General features: G+C 40.3%; 1 protein-coding gene across 8 annotated transcripts in view; it reads left to right on the forward strand.

Moving 5' to 3' along the window:
* The window catches only part of LOC137324650 (filamin-A-interacting protein 1-like), a 266,872-nt gene that overhangs the window by 229,576 nt on the left and 19,931 nt on the right, over positions 1–17,365 (forward strand). For 5 of the 8 annotated variants that reach the window (XR_010963696.1, XM_067989210.1, XM_067989212.1 and 2 more), the window contains exon 6: positions 15,333–15,390. Coding sequence is in view for 7 of the 8 variants with exons in the window: in XM_067989210.1 (XP_067845311.1) it covers positions 15,333–15,390 (58 nt within the window). In the remaining variant the exon portion in view is untranslated. Of the gene's footprint in view, positions 1–15,332; positions 15,557–17,365 lie in introns of all 8 variants that reach the window. The other 3 variants (XM_067989205.1, XM_067989207.1, XM_067989208.1) reach the window with 1 other exon arrangement.

Below are 17,365 nucleotides of genomic sequence, written 5' to 3' on the forward strand. Positions count from 1 at the left end.
TTCATTGAAGATTTACCCAAAAGCAACTTTCTTCACGTGTCATCTCAAAGATCCTGCTTCTTCATTCTGGGCAATTCACCTCATAATGATACTTATAGTCACATCTAAAGCATCTCCTGATTTTTCCTTGGGCATTCCTGGGATTCATTCACCTGCTATTACTGTCCCAATTTTGTCTTCTGTTGATATAACTGGATTTGCTGTACCTGCTTTAATCACCAATCTTGGCTGTCTTTAATCCTTCCGTCATATTGACACCTGCGTCCGGTCTCTTGAAAATTTTGAAACCTGGTCTGGCGCCTGCATTTAATATCTGGAACGTTTCGAAACCTGGTAACCACTGAATCTTCCATTCTTTGTGTCACAGCGGAAGGCCATATTTGCTCCATGAAAGCTGAAGGGAATGACTGTTTCCCCAGGAATTATTTTTAAGGCAACAGACATTTGATCCAACAGAGTCTCCTTTTCCAAGAACTGGACGCCAATTCAGACCAGTTGCCGGCCATATGAGACACCATAGCACAATCTAGTAATTTAAACACTAGTCTCAATTTGAACTTTGTCAACCTTTTGTACAATTTGTTGAAGTCCATGATATACTCTTCCATTGAATGACCGGCCGTTTTCCGAAATCTATCAAATGCTGACTAGGCCTCATAGGCACTTAACAGGTCATCTTTCTTGTAGATGTGATCCAAAAATTCCTATTAGAAAAGTAAAACCTTCATCATTATCCGAAAGATCTGCATCCATCCCAGAAAATACCTTACTTCTGATTTTACTTTGTTCAGGAAGCAACAATTCCAAGGCCAAGCCTTGTTTTCTCTTTGGCAGAGTAGTAACCCATGTCCACATATCCACCTCATTCTTCCGCTGGTCATCAGGTTCAAACTCCCAGAATATCGGAGGGACGTTGTACCTCGATGATTTACACTTGCCTTCTGTCATTTTCCACCATGGCCACTAGGCTTTCAAGTTTATATTTATGTCCAAAGAAAAATATCCTAGTTTCCAACCTCCATGTTATAAATTTGATAGCCAGTTGGTGAAGGCTAAAATACTGGTCTTCAGTTGCTTCCATGCCTTTAGTCACAGAGATCCACACTCTCCACACCCTAGCTTAGCTCTCATATAAATGGATACAAGAGAGTCCCCAATTGATACCCACCACCTGAATACAACTAACATTAATTGATGTAATTCACATGGATACAATTAACACACCCTCTGGAAACTTCAGCTCATCCATAATTCTGCTGCCTGGTCCGCTCACCCATCACCCCTGTACTTGCTGACATACGTTGGCTCCCAGTCCGGTAGCAAGTTGGTTCCTGGAAAGTAAATGTGTTTTCCATCCCCATTAACGTAGAGAAATAAATTAGTTTCTTTAACATAGTGCAGCTATATAAATAAATAAATCTCTGCATACAGCATGGGGTAGACACTGTTCACCTTTTGAATCATCAGTTTGGTGTGTGGGCTTTTGTACTGGGTGCCATGAAATATGTAAAATTTTAAAAATGTTTAAACTAATTTGCATCTCTCCCTTCACCAAATATCTCTGCAACAGTACTTTGTTACTAAAACATTCTGCTTAAAAATGTTTAAATTTAGGACTCTTTAATCTGTCTCCAAGTTGGATTAAAGGTACAGAATTTGCACTTCGGTTGCTTTTGAGTTTGAAGATGAACACATGAAAGAAATGCAGCTGGTGTAACCATTTCTGAAACCATTACAAAGTTTCATTGTAAAATTTCATTTGTCGCACAAGTAACATTATATTTCCTAAATAACCAACCCCTTGAATATAATAATCTACATTATTTCTTTGCCTTCGAGAAAGTTGAAGAGTTGCTTTACCTTAATGTTTTCTTCGAAATAGTTTCCATGGGGATTTTTGTCTCAGTAAATTTTAATTCATACATGAGTAGTAGAGGTATGAAGCATATATACCAAGTCCTGGTATACTCTGTGAATGGCCAATCTTGCTGTCTTTTTTTTTGAAGGGTCAGTCGCCAGCTCCAAAATACAGTTGTGCTTTTTCGGGTCAGAGGGGAGGCATCCTCCAGTGCATGCTGGGAGCTTCTCTACAGGCCGTTTACACGCCATCACATAATGCTCCATTGTTGGGCTTCCTTTGAGCAGAAAAATTAGCTCAGGGAATCTCCATGACCTCTTGCCTCAGGCTTCTCAACAGCCACAGGCCTCCAATAGAAAATGTTAGAGACATTTCAAACACAGATAATATGATTCATTAGGTAAATTTAAAGACTGTATTTTTTTTGTCTTATTATGTAAAAACTTTATTTCCACTAGTAAATTCTCAATTTTTTGCAGAAATCAAAAAGTCGGTCAAGGATTTTCAAAAAGATACTTAGAGCGATTTTAATTGGCTCCCATTCTCTTCTTTTTTTTTCCTTTTTATAGTTAGATTTTGCTGCTTTCATGCACCCTCCATGGTTCATCATTGGAATTTTTTTCTAGCTGCTTTTGATTTTGTACATTCCCTACCCCCCGAGGCCTGACTTGTTGCTGTTTTTATGAGTCAGCCAACAATAAATTATGAAATGATTTTGATTCATTCACGTGATTAAATACAGATCGGTAATAGCAGGGAAGAGAGAGAATTCTGTTTGTGACTTTCTGCTCCTCACCGGGTTTCTTAGACAACATTTAACCATCAATTAGTACTGCAGGATAAATGGGTAAACATTGTGTTCCAAGCTGTGCCTGTTTCTAGATGACACTGGGTTAGCAAGAGACCAGCAGGTATCGATGACTAACTACACCAAATGCCATCCTTTTTAATTTTTCAAAAATATTTGAAATGAGGTCAAAATGTAAACATTTTCAACTTCGGTTGGCGGGGGGGGGGGAGGAGGAGGAAAGAGTTTATTCTAAGATATGATTTGTACACTTTTTTTCTACAAATAAATCTGATCTAAGATATTCATGTAATGAGATTCCACTAAAATTATGTTGACCGTTTTCATTACTACTTTAGGATTGATTCCTGGCCTCTTTGTGCTTTAACTGGAATTTAGGAACAGAGGTAGGCCATTCAGTCCCTCGAGCCTGTTCACAATTCAATTAGATCATGGCTGATCTATACCTCAACTTCAATCTAGTGGATGCTGTGAGGCAGAGGTTTCTACTTTAAGTAAGCAAATTTGTACACTTGTAGAAACTAGATCTTTATCCATATCAACAGATGTTTCTAGGTACCTACACTATATGAAGGGAAAATTTACGCTTTAAATATTGAAAGATTCACATTTCTTTTAAAAAATTTCTCTCCACGGTCTTATTAAATCTTTAACATTCTTTTAATCTTTCCAAGTTAATATAACAAAGCCACTCAGTCCTTTGAGGACTTTGTTTCTGAGAATTAAATTTTTTGTTTGGAATATTCTAGAATTAACTTGTTACAGAACTTGGACAATAGACCGCTGGATTACATTTCTGCAGAATAATTTGGGTCAAAAGGAAAATGCTTATCTGTCTATAGTGTAGTTCAAAGTGCTCATTATTGCAGGTTAAATTGTATTTAAGTTGCTTCAAGAGCAAAAAACTTACTTGTGGAACAAATGTATTTTGTTGCAACAAAAATAGCCTTGAAATACCTCTGTCAACTACCAGCCCCCCATATTTAATATAGGAGTCAGCCTTGGCTTATTGGCAGCAATCTCTCCTCCGAGACAGACGGTTGTGGGTTCAGGTCCACTCCAGAGACTTGAGCACATAATCTAGGCTGACATTCCAGTGCAGTACTGAGAGGTGCTGTCTTTTGGATGAGATGTTAAACTGAGGTCCCATCTGCTCTTTCAGGTGGATGTAAAAGATTCCAAGGCACTATTCAAAAAAAGAGGAGGGGAGTTGTCCCAGTGTCCTGGCCAACATTTATCCCTCATCCCTCATGGGAATTAGGGGTTACGGGGAGCGGGCAGGAAATTGGACATTAATTTAGATTTGAGGCTAGGATCAGATCAGCCATGATCTTATTAAATGGCGGAGCAGGCTCGAAGGGCCGATTGGCCTACTCCTGCTCCTATTTCTTATGTTCTTATCCAATATCTAAAACAGATGATCTGGTCATTTATTTATTGCTGTTTGTGGGACCTTGCTGTGCACAAATTGGCTGCTGCATTTCCTACATTACAACATTGACTACACTTCAAAAGTACTTCATTGGCTGTAAAGCGCTTTGGGATGTCCTGAGATTGTGAAAGCTGCTATATAAATGCAAGTCTTTCTTTCTTTATACATGACCTGATAGTTAGCAGCAGAGAAAGAGATGAGATGGAATTAATATGGCACCTATTATATAACATTTTATAAAACATATACATCGGGCTGAAACAGGGCAGAAATTCTAAAAGGTGAAGTATTTGAGATTTTTTTTATAATGTGGAAGAAATTCTTTTTTGCATTTGTTGAGAGTTCCTTGCTTTTTTGAGGAAAGGCAGGGACTATGTTTCCCCGCCCTGCATCTTCTTGACTCCCACACCAATGTGGGTCTTTCCTTCAGCTGCATAGTTGCACCCACCAATGTCATAGATTGCAATGTACTGGTCAATGAACATAGTTCCCTACCTTTCCTCCACAAAGCAAGGAACTCTCAACAAATGCAAAAATAATTTCTTCCACAATGTACTGGTGGTTGGTTGCTCAGAGCATTAGACAGAATAATGCCTCAATATCACGTATTTGCCATTTGGAAAGAAGAGTTTATAATGTGAGATTTGGATCAAATTCAATCATTTCTAGGCTCGAGTTGTAATCTTATTGTGCTGTTCACTTAGCATTTTTTAGTTAGCAGATGGTACAGTAGTTATAACACAATTAGTAAATTTAGCAAGAAATGTGGCTGCAGTCTATATTATCTGTGGGTACACTGCAGCAACTTGCTAGGCTTACTTTGACAGCAGCCCTTGGCCTTACAACTTCTACCACTGAGAAGGACAAGAGCAATAATGGAATAACTATCACCTCCAAATTGCACACTATCCTAACTTGGACGTATATCACTATTCATTCATTGCTGCTGGGCCAGAAACCTGGAATTCCCTCCATAACGCCATTGTGGGAGTGCTATCAGCATAAGGACTATAGCGGTTGGAGATCCATCACCATCTCGGGGCAACTAGGAACAGCCATTAAATACAGTTTTGCCAATGTCGACCACATCCTGAGAATAACTTTTTTTTAAAATGGGTGGCAAGTCTGAGGAATGAACATAGCTTGTTGACTATCTGTTTGGGGTGCATACATAACACTGTTCGTTTTCTGAAGCCTTTCTTTCTCCATTCAAACCAAAGAATGGAATCTTATCCTTGGAAACATTTTCTTTTAAGGTTAACATGCAAGCTATCATCTTGATGACATTGTAGTACCATCTGTATGTTGATGTTCCTTATTATTGGCAATGATATCATCTAGGATATGCTGTGTTTAGACAGTGCCTTGTAGTTTTGGATCTATAAAACACTGCAATACAGCTGCTGCTGATATCCCAATCGTTGGGCAATTGAAACTGTAACAGGCTTTTTTTGATAATTACTCCTCCTCACCTGATGTAAATCTAGTTCACTGAATTTCTCCACTCTATCTGTAGTTGAGTATTGCATATCAAATCTAGTGTTGTCCACACTACCAATATTTTTGGATTATCTCCAAGTGTTCAGCTGATTAGGCTTCCACAGTTGGCTTTGACTGAAAATAACTACCAATACCTGGTTACTTCACATTAATATTCCGTGGGACACAATAGTTCCCATGTAGTTGGGATAAAGGGGAATGTTATCTGCAGGACAAGAAGCTATGTTTAAATAGTGGCAAAGTAAGAATGGATTAATATTCTAGAATATTGTCCAAATTGGAGAATATTTATGCATAGCTTTCTCTCTAGAAACTAAATGCTATGATTGAGTAAGATTTGTGGAAGGCTGAGTTTTATGGCTCAAATTACCTTTTTGTACACCATGCTTGTATCATTTTAATATGGCTAGAGCAGCCATTAACAACATCATACATTTCTAAGTGCTCTTTCTGTCAAATTCAGTGTGACCCATGACCCATGATTATGCTAGTAGTTAATTGGCCCCATATATACATCTTCAGCAATAACTACATTTTTTTTTGTAACTTGACATCTGTGAAGTGCTTCAAGTGGTTCAGATTCTATTTTGTCTTTCAGTCCCATAGTATGTTCCTGTGTTGAGACAACATTGAATCATGAAAATTAAGTTTGTGAATGTTCTCTCGACCCTAAGATGTGATTCCGCCTTGACAGGAAAGGCACCATATTCTGTGTATTATCTGTGTTACAAATGTGGGCCTGCTGCAGATACCTTCACTCCTGTAAGTGGTCTAAGCATCTTACTTTTGTGAGAGTTGACTCACGATACCCTATATCTGCCTGTACATTAGCGTGACCTGAGGGTGTAACAAATATTCTCCTGTGAGCTGAACCAGATATTCATGTTTTGCACATGTGGACCTTTTTAGTCCTTCCAATGGCTGACTGTTTAAACACTTGCTAAAATCATTAATTGATTTGCATCATTGCTTTAATTCACAGTTCATGAATATTCAAAACAAAAGCTATGATTGAATTCACCTGTTTCAGTCAATGTCACTTTGCTTCACGTAATAATACAAAATAACAAACAAGCTACGCTTTCCCAGATCAGTGGCTGATCTTATTTGACATAAAGAGAATAACTTCTCTGCCCAGAGCAGAACCTTCTCTCCTTGCAATTTTCTGTCTTTTCTTCTGTTAGCCTGACTCCGGTGTTGGCTTTTCGTCAAATGACTACCCACTACCCAAGAGCATAATCCACCAGCTTAACTTGGCAATGATCCCTCATGAGTTCAAATGAATGAGTTGTTGCAATAGCAAGAAGTGTGAACTGTTATAGAATGTTCAGCTATCTTTCATTGTCTTCACACTGATTTTGATGTCCTGTCTAAAGTCTAATATAGATCTCAAAGCTCTGCTGTCCTGTAAATGTAACCTCTTGAGAGCTATATTTGGCTCAATAGCATTTTTAATATCTATTACACCAAGGTCATGATGACATTGTCCATGATCTGAAAACGTGACGTAGACTTGGGAAGAATAAACATTTTTTCCGCGTTCACTGCTTCTGTAGTAAAGATAAGGTTTGGGATTTGAATAAGATATTGGCCCAGATCTTGCTGGATTAGGGCATCTCATGACGTACGCCATTATTTAGACTTTTTTCTGCACACTTCAGCTCAAATTTTTTTGTGCCGTAACTTGCTGCAAATGCGAGCTGATTACTGTGTGGCAAGGGCAACGAGGCATCTGGGACCTTAGTGAACAGCGGGACCAATAAGATTTAAGGATTGAGAAAGAAACTGGAGAAGGAGGGTGAATTAGAGTCAAATCAGGTGCGGAAAGAGAGGGAAGGAAAGATTCTTTTGAGAGAAAAAAAGACAGATGAGAAAGTAAGAAAAAAAAATTAAAAATTTAACATTTTTAAAATCTTCAACGATTTACTACATGCAGGAAAGAGATTCAGAAGTTTAAATTGTTCCCTATCTGGGCCAGAGGTTGATTGGCATTGTATTAACAATTATCACATTGTTAAAAGGTACTTGCGCTGTTAAGTTCCAGTCCTAACTTTCTGCGGCGAGTTTAATGGGCAATTAATATGCAAGTTCTTAAAAATAAGGGCGAGATGCCGTTTATGCAAAGCAAATGGCGGAATGACATAAATGGACCAGCAAGTTCTGGGGATTCACAACTCACGTGTATCTCTAAATCCCCTGAACTTGCTGGCCAGTTTGCACATTAATAACGACTTGCGTCGTTAATGCGTCGTTATTTTTCCAGCAAGATTCGGCCCATTGCAGTACTGAAGTGACGTAGCTGAGGTAAATAAGAAAAGATTAGGTGGCGGGAGAAATTATTTTATGGTATATTTCTATTAAGTTTAAAGCTTAGATTGTCATTTAAAGACATCCAAACAGGTGCATTAAAGATGTAAAATGTTTGTAAACTTGAAACTAATCAGATGTTCTAGTTATGTGCTGAGTGAAGAGCTTGCATGTCTGGAGCTTTGTATAGGTGAACTGCATTGAGTCTGATCTTCACTTCCCTTTTCAATTTGAATTTTTTTGGCCTGATTTGTAATTAGGAATATATGGTGCGAATCTGGTTACTGGCTTTGCATTAACCAGAGCTGTTAAACATTTCACATGAACTTGTATGCATTTTAACTAGAAAAATAGTGGTTAATAATAATCAGCCTGTTATTATCTGAAATTTAAGAACCATCATTGGGTGGAATGTGATAGTTGAATAAATTTTGAAGTTTTGCACATAGTGTTATGTGATTTTTGTTTGTCTCATTGTAAATGTCCCTCTTTATAAATGAGGTCATATAGTACAAGAGAAAACAACTAATAGATTTGTACAAGGTAATGTTTAGGTCACAGAACTGTGTGACCCATTATAGGAAGAACATTAAAGCCGTAGGGAGCTTACAGCAGAGTCACTAAGTTGACACCAGGGATAAGAAACTATGGTTATGAGGATAGAGATGAGCTACTGAAACCAGTTGCACTGTAGCACAGAAGGGTAAGAGGAGATTTAATGAAGGTTTTTAAAATTATGAAGGCTTTAAGGGGTGAATAGGGAAAGACTGTCTTCCGGTTGGTGAGTTCGACGATTCTATGGCTCTCGTTTTTTGTATTTCTCAAATTGTCAGTTAGGAGAGAGGTGAAGAGAAGTTTCTTTTATGCAGAGTGTTTTTAGAGCATGGGATATTTTATGACGGGGAATATTTGAGGCAGAGACCATTGTATTTTTAAAGGAAAAAATAGATAAATACTTGAAGCAAAGGAAGATTCAGGGTTATGGGGAGAGCAGGGCAGTGGGATAAGTATTGGATTGCTCTGACAAAGAGTTAGCACAGACACGATGGGCTGAATGGCTTCCCCCTCTACTGTAAACTTCTATGATTCTATGGCTCTCGTTTTTTGTATTTCTCAAATTGTTTTCTCTGCACTAGGAAAAAAAGGCAAGCATTTGAAGTTATATGGAGAGAGCATTTCTTCAAGCAGTAGAGTGAAATGGAGTTCAAAAGTGAGAGACTTAGAAGTAGCAGTAACACAAACAGTTTACTGAATCTTAACCCATTATTCTTGTTCTTTATATACATGAGCAAGTACAACCATGAGGATTAGCATACAAAGTACATTATTCTGCCCTGTTGGATCATCTGCTGCTGTGAGGCTCCCTTCTATTGCATCTCAAGTCTTTCAGTATTCTGTCTATGCTTTTTCTGGTTCTGCCATTATTCAGCTAAGCTTTGGTTTCCTGAGAGTGTCTGATCAGTGGAGTCTCATCACTTCAAAAGACTAGGTCTGAAAAGATTGAACTGTCTGTTGCCCTGTCATTTTAAACTGTTTCTATAGGCAAGGAGCCTGATTCCAAGACATTTCTTGTGCAAGGAATGCTGGGATATCCTAACATTTCCCTTCCTTGTGTATCTTTGGTTTCAAATCACCTAGTATTGAGGTGGCAGAGCCCTGATTGTAGAACAGTCCTGGGTCCAACTTTTGTTCAGGGCTCGAGAGATATACTGGTTTCCCATTCTGGGATGGATGTTTCGACCTACCCAGAGGAAGTCAGTAGGCTGTGGAAGGGTCTTCTAGGTCAGTGACGAGGCTTTGTGTGCATAGACTTGGTCAGCTTGGCCGACAGCCCTCATGGAGATAGCTATCTTTAGGAAATCTTTTACCTTTTTATGGGGATGAACAAACAGCAACTGTGACAGTTCTCACTCTTATTCGAAGGTTGTGGTTCTGGTTTCTAGAATGGTTGGTTGGCAAATTTGCGATACTGACTTTCCTGGATCCAATTCATTGTGGCACAAGACGTGTGCCTGGTCCTCTTTGGGACCTATCATGTAAGAGGTCTATTGCATGCATACACAAGCCTCCAGAATTGATAGATAAATTGCTCCCTTTCAAATATTTTATTAATCTTTGATTATCCAAACAAAATGTAGCCTAATTCAGGCAGTAATTCAAAAGTCTCTCTTAACCCTAATGCTGTGGGCTCATTGACTTAATTTACCTGGTGGCCAGTTAATGCTTCTACTACTGCTGCCCTATTTATTTGCTGTAAGAATTGTTCATTTTTTGGCAATCCGGAAGTAGTCTTAAAATCTAGAATGCTGATAATTGGGTTGTTATAGATCATAATAAATACTGCCTACAATCCATCAAATGATTGTAACTCAAATCCATGCAATCTATATTTACAGATAGCAAAAATTGGCTTTGTCTGCCAGTGATTTTTGTTTAATTCTTTTCATTAAAAAAGATCTTTAATAGTGTCAGAAGGTGATATAACTCTTGATACACCTGATTCTTAGAAAGCCATGCAGAAAGTGATACTGATGTATAAGAAATCAAAGATTCCAAAATAATATATTTTGTATGCAATTCCTCACTCATTTTCCAACTTGCTTCAGTTGTGGCACACTCTGTTCAGAGTTTGAGGCTGTGGGTTCAAGTCCCGCTCCAGAGACGTGAACATATAATCTAGGCTGACACTCCAGTGCAGTACTGAGGGAATGTGGTCTTTCGGATAAGCGGTTAAGCCGAGCCCCCGTCTGTCCCCTCAAATGGATGTAAAAGATCCCACGGCACTATTCGAAGAAGAGCAGGGGAGTTCTCCTCCAACTCTCCTGGCCAATAATTAATCCTCAACCAACATCGCTAAAACAAATTATCTGGTGATTATCTCATTGCTGTTTGTGTGCAAATTGGCTGTAGTGTTTCCCTACATTATAACAGTAACTATACTTCAAAAGTACTTAATTGGCTGTAAAGTACTTTGGATGTCCTGTGGTTGTAAAAGGCGCTCTATAAATGCAAGTCCTTTTTGTTTTCACAAGATCATTGTAGACTACAGGGTGCTGTACAGTGTTAATGCAAACATCTAACTTGCAATAATAGGATTCGTGAGAAAGACAGATTGTAGTATTTTTTTTATTCGTTCATGGGATGTGGGCATCGCTGGCGAGGCCAGCATTTATTGCCTATCCCTAATTGCCCTTGAGAAGGTGGTGGTGAGCCGCCTCCTTGAACCGTTGCAGTCTGTGGATTTTGACCCAGCGACAATGAAGGAAAGGCGATATATTTCCAAGTCGGGATGGTGTGACCTGCTCTTGTAGCCACAGTATTTGTGGCTGGTCCAGTTAAGTTTCTGGTCAATGGTGATTACAGGTGAGATGCCTGAAGATTGGAGGGTAGCAAATGTTGTGCCTTTGTTGAAGAAGGGCGGCAGGGAAAAGCCTGGGAACTACAGACCGGTGAGCCTGACATCTGTAGTGGGTAAGTTGTTGGAGGGTATTCTGAGGGACAGGATCTACAGGCATTTGGAGAGGCAGGGACTGATTAGGAACAGTCAGCATGGTTTTGTGAGAGGAAAATCATGTCTCACGAATTTGATTGAGTTTTTTGAAGGGGTAACCAAGAAGATAGATGAGGGCTGTGCAGTAGACGTGGTCTACATGGACTTCAGCAAAGCATTTGACAAGGTACCGCATGGTAGGTTGTTACATAAGGTTAAATCTCACGGGATCCAAGGTGAGGTAGCCAATTGGATACAAAATTGGCTTGACGACAGAAGACAGAGGGTGGTTGTAGAGGGTTGTTTTTCAAACTGGATGCCTGTGTCCAGCGGTGTGCCTCAGGGATCGGTGCTGGGTCCGCTGTTATTTGTTATTTATATTAATGATTTGGATGAGAATTTAGGAGGCATGGTTAGTAAGTTTGCAGATGACACCAAGATTGGTGGCATTGTGGACAGTGAAGAAGGTTATCTAGGATTGCAACGGGATCTTGATAAATTGGGCCAGTGGGCCGATGAATGGCAGATGGAGTTTAATTTAGATAAATGTGAGGTGATGCATTTTGGTAGATCGAATTGGGCCAGGACCTACTCCGTTAATGGTAGGGCGAGTTATAGAACAAAGAGATCTAGGAGTACATGTTCCTAGCTCCATGAAAGTGGAGTCACAGGTGGATAGGGTGGTGAAGAAGGCATTCAGCATGCTTGGTTTCATTGGTCAGAACATTGAATACAGGAGTTGGAATGTCTTGTTGAAGTTGTACAAGACATTAGTAAGGCCACACTTGGAATACTGTGTACAGTTCTGGTCACCCTATTATAGAAAGGATATTATTAAACTAGAAAGAGTGCAGAAAAGATTTACTAGGATGCTACCGGGACTTGATGGGTTGACTTATAGGGAGAGGTTAGATAGACTGGGACTTTTTTCCCTGGAGAGCAGGAGGTTTAGGGGTGATCTTATAGAAGTCTATAAAATAATGAGGGGCATAGATAAGGTAGATAGTCAAAATCTTTTCCCAAAGGTAGGGGAGTCTATAACGAGGGGACATAGATTTAAGGTGAGAGGGGAGAGATACAAAAGGGTCCAGAGGGGCAATTTTTTCACTCAAAGGGTGGTGTGTGTCTGGAACGAGCTGCCAGAGGCAGTAGTAGAGGCGGGTACAATTTTGTCTTTTAAAAAGCATTTGGACAGTCACATGGGTAAGATGGGTATAGAGGGATATGGGCCAAGTGCAGGCAATTGGGACTAGCTTAGTGGTATAAACTGGGCGACATGGACATGTTGGGCCGAAGGGCCTGTTTCCATGTTGTAACTTCTATGATTCTATGTTGATGGTGGGGGATTTGGCGATGGTAATTCCATGGAATGTCAAAGGGAGGTGGTTAGACTCTCTCTTGTTGGAGATGGTCATTGCCTGGCACTTGTTTGGCGCGAATGTTACCTGCCACTTATCAGCCCAAACCTGGATGTTGTCCAGGTCTTGCTGCATGCGGGCACGGACTGCTTCATTATCTGAGGGGTTGCGAATGGAACTGAACACTGTGCAATCATCAGCGAACGTCCCCATTTCTGACCTTATGATGGAGGGAAGGTCATTGATGAAGCAGCTGATGATGGTTGGGCCTAGGACACTGCCCTGAGGAACTCCTGGGGCTGAGATGATTGGCCTCCAATAGCCTACTACCATCTTCCTTTGTGCTAGGTACGATTCCAGCCACTGGAGAGAGTTTTTTTCCCCCTGATTCCCATTGACTTCAATTTTACTAGGGCTCCTTGATGCCACACTCTGACAAATGCTGCCTTGATGTCAAGGGTAGTCACTCTCGCCTCACCTCTGGAATTCAGCTCCTTTGTCCATGTTTGGACCAACGCTGTAATGAGGTCTGGAGCCGAGTGGTCCTAGCGGAACCCAAACTGAGCATAGAATGATAGAAAACTTATGGCACAGAAAAAGGCCATTTGGCCCATTGTGTCCATGCCGGCTGAGAAACAAACGAGCTATCCAGCCTAATCCCACTTTCCCGCATTTGGTCCGTCGTCCTGCAGGTCACGGCTCTTCAGATGCACATCCAGGTATTTTTTAAATGAGTTGAAGGTTTCTGTCTCTACCACCCTCTCAGGCAGTGAGTTCCAGACCCCCACCACCCTCTGGGTGAAAAAAAATTTCCTCATTTCTGCTTTGATCCGTCAAATCTATGCCCCCTGGTTATTGACCCCTCTGCTAAGGGAAATAGGTCCTTCCTATCCACTCTATCTAGGCTGCTCATAATTTTGTATATCTTGATCAAATCACCCCTCAGCCTCCTCTGTTCCAAGGAAAACAACCCCAGCCTATCCAATCTGTCATCATAGCTAAAATTCTCCAGTCCTGGCATCAGTGAGCAGGTTATTGGTGAGTAAGTGCCGCTTGATAGCACGTCAATGACACCTTCCATCAGTTTGCTGATGATTGAGAGTAGGCTGATGGGGTGGTAATTGGCCGGATTGGATTTTATGACATTATAGGTTGTGCTTGCTCATCTATATAGAGAACAAGAGTAATGCTACTGCTAAATCTCAATCTTTTGAACTCCATTTCGCTCTATACTTCAAGAAATGCTCTCTCATTTCCATATAACTTCAAATACCTGCCTACTGTGCCAAGTTAGTCAATCTCAATTCTGGTTGGGGAAGGGAAATGCTGTAACTCTCAAGGACATCCTCTGGCTAGGGAGGGCAAAAATCAAGTTTCTGTTCCTGAGGGTTTATTTAGTAGTGCCGACTCACCTCCAAAACCTCAAAGTGCCCATGAATCCACATCAATCACTGAAGCTGTTATACCTCGGATGAATCTGTTCTCATCCGAACAGCTTATTGGGGTGTATGAGCCAAGAGAGTGTGGCTACTTAGCAAAGTACAGGAAAGCTGCCGAATCCTGTGTCTTTCATTCCGTTCAGCCGCTTCCAGGAAAGGAAAGAGTTAAAAATGTAACAAATGGGAGTCAATAAGAACACTGCGGAGAAAACCTAGTCCAGTTTGAAATGGACGTTAATCTCTGATTAGAATGTATTTCATGGGCTATTGCAAAGAATTATCACAATGTGCATATAGCAGCATTTCCTGTAAATGACACACTTCCTGTAACACTTGCCCTGTCACGCTTTGTTGATAACACCCTGTTGTTATAAAACAGCATATCCTTCCACTTACTGTAAGCAGTCCCATGAGATCTCCTAGTGTGTATAACGTCTAGCATGTATTTTCTATCCGCTGTATTTCCTAGTCACACTTTATATGCTCCTGGAACAAAAAATTACCAAAGCCAAGGTGTCTGCTGCCTTTGCATTAACATCCATATGAATTAATTCATTCTGTGTTTATTACCCAATGTTTTACTGAATAGCAATTAGACTTTATAGCCTTAAAGGGACACATACCTACAGTTTACAATAGTATAATGTTTCTGACCTTATAAATCATCAGCAACAATGCCATGAGAGATTTGCTTTATCTATCTATATTTATCTGGGAATTATTAATCAAAGTGGTTCTATTGCCATGAACAGTGAAAGTAAATTTCAACGGGTTTATACATTGTGATTAAGAGAAAAGGACAGGTGGAGGCCTGAGTGACTTGGCCTGGCCCCCTGAGTGACTCGGCCCTGTCATCGTCTTTCCCCCTCCTGATATCGGTTAGCAGGCCACAGTGCCATTTTGTACCACGTTGACTGGCTTTCATGTAATCCTGTTTTGGACTTTAGAGATGTATCTTTTTGGCATTACAGCTCATTGATCATCTTCAGGAATGACATCTAATCACAGAAAATGGGTTCACAATTACAGAAAAAGCTCAGTTCTGTAAAGCAGTATGTATCAATAGAAGCTTTGCTTCATAAAAGAATTAATGCCGGCAGAATGTTTACTTAATGGCTCTTTTTTCTCTCTCTCTTCTAGGCAGCACAGGAGGGGTCAGCACAGCGCCCCACACCTACCCGCATCCCCATGTCAAAAGGTATGAAAGCAGGAAAACCAGTTGTGCCAGCCGTGGGAGCAGGAGGTGTGGCAAAATATGAATCTCGTGCTGAGAGCCAGTCAATGAAAATTGAACTGAAGAAGTCTCCAGTCAGCAGTTCTACCCCTCAGGCTGGGGGGAAGGGCTGAGGATGGAGGCCCTGGGGGTAGGTGGAGGTGTTACTGCTACCATGGAGATCACCCCTTGTTGGTAGACTTCCCCTCCCCCATGCTAACCCGATGAATCAACTCCTAGTTTGTCTAATAACATACTAACAGTCCTTGTATTTCTTTAGTGGTCATTAAAACTACCATCACCGTAACAATGGTAATGTGTTGTACCAGGAAAGAAAGGTTTGTTTTGTGTACAATGTACATTTAATACTGAAGACAAATTCACCATTCAACAAAGAGATATGCATGCATTGGAGAGAAGAAAGAGAAGATTAAGTGTAAAGGGATGGTAAGGTTAGAGTAACTTAGTTCCTACAATTTCGAATGAAGGTTGGGATGGAATTCAAAGTATATAAAGTCTTAAATGACTTGGATAAAATTGTTTTCATATCCTCACACTCTTCCCTTTGGAGAGAACAGTGTGAAGTAGTGGAAGGATTTGCGGGTTGATTAACTGTCTGATAGGGTGGTTAGTCCTATATGGCAGGAGGGTTTAATGGGTTCCCACACCCACCGGACATGAGTATCCCGCTGGATATCAACCCAAAGTTGAAACAGAGCTCCGGTCTCCACTCGCCAGAATTGTCTGGAGCAGGGTTTGAACCTTACATCTTCTGACTCAGTTGGGAATGCTACCACTACATAGGAACCACTAAGCCAAAAATGTGCTCCATTTACATAAAGTGAACCCTCCCAGAATATTAATTCAAGATGAGTGAGGTCAGTAAGATAAGAGGGCATAAATTTAAACTAGTGAAAAGTAAATTCAAAACCAATCTTAGAAAAAATAATTCCCACAAAGGCTGATAAGCATTTGGAATAATCTCAGGTAAGATAGTGGAATCGGAAACATTGGACGAATTCAAAGTGGAGTTCGATGTTAGGCTGCATGAGTTTGAATTGTAAAGGATGAACTTTGGGCACTTCCTAAAATATGAATTTCCATTTAAAGTGAAATGTTCATTAATCTACCAATTGCACCCTGCAATCACAACATAGGTTAACATAAACTGAAGAAGAATCCACCAAACATTGCTAACTTCTAACTGGTTTTATTCCTTTTTGAGGCACATTGAGGGTTCGATAAGCTTGAAGTTTTGGTTTTGGGCATTTCTCTGGAGGAAAAATAATTAAATATTTCTCATGTAAAGTTTTAATTATCTTTTCTCCAGTATAAAACTACTGTCAATGGATTTAATTGGTTATAATGTTTAAGACTGGGCATATTGAGCATGCCTACCATATGTACATCCTACCATAACTCATTCATGTGTGTGCTTTATAATCAGTTTTAGTGGCTTGAATGTTCTTAAATGTCTGCATGTGGCTCTTTTATTCTGGGGGAGCTGTTCTGTCACTCCGTGGAACCTTTTTATTTTAAGCAGTTATTGGAAAGTGATTTACCAAAACTGTGCCATGATGCCTCCACATTCAGTGTGGCACTCTGAGGTGCATTAAGTGGTACTGAGCCCTACAGATCAGGAAGGTCCCAGCTATGATCTGTGTTTAAATAAACCCACATCAACAGGAGCAGTAGTGGTAACACCACCATTGGCCTTAGTGTTCATGGGCTGTGGAGAAGGCAAAAATCAGCCAGGATTCCCAGTTCTCGTCCTTCTCTGCTGGAAACTGTGCATGTACCTGTATGTCAGGTGAGGACACAATTGGGCTAGGCTTTGATTTTTGTCCCCTCCCATATCCCCGCCCTCTCAAAACATATTGTGTCTAGGCTTGCATATAAGGAATGTTCACTTAACCAGCAAGTTTTGGCACGCTGTTTGGCTGTGGAGGATGTTGCAACC

The sequence above is a fragment of the Heptranchias perlo genome, chromosome 8, assembly GCF_035084215.1.
Source record: "Heptranchias perlo isolate sHepPer1 chromosome 8, sHepPer1.hap1, whole genome shotgun sequence".
In the NCBI taxonomy this organism is placed as follows: domain Eukaryota; kingdom Metazoa; phylum Chordata; class Chondrichthyes; order Hexanchiformes; family Hexanchidae; genus Heptranchias; species Heptranchias perlo.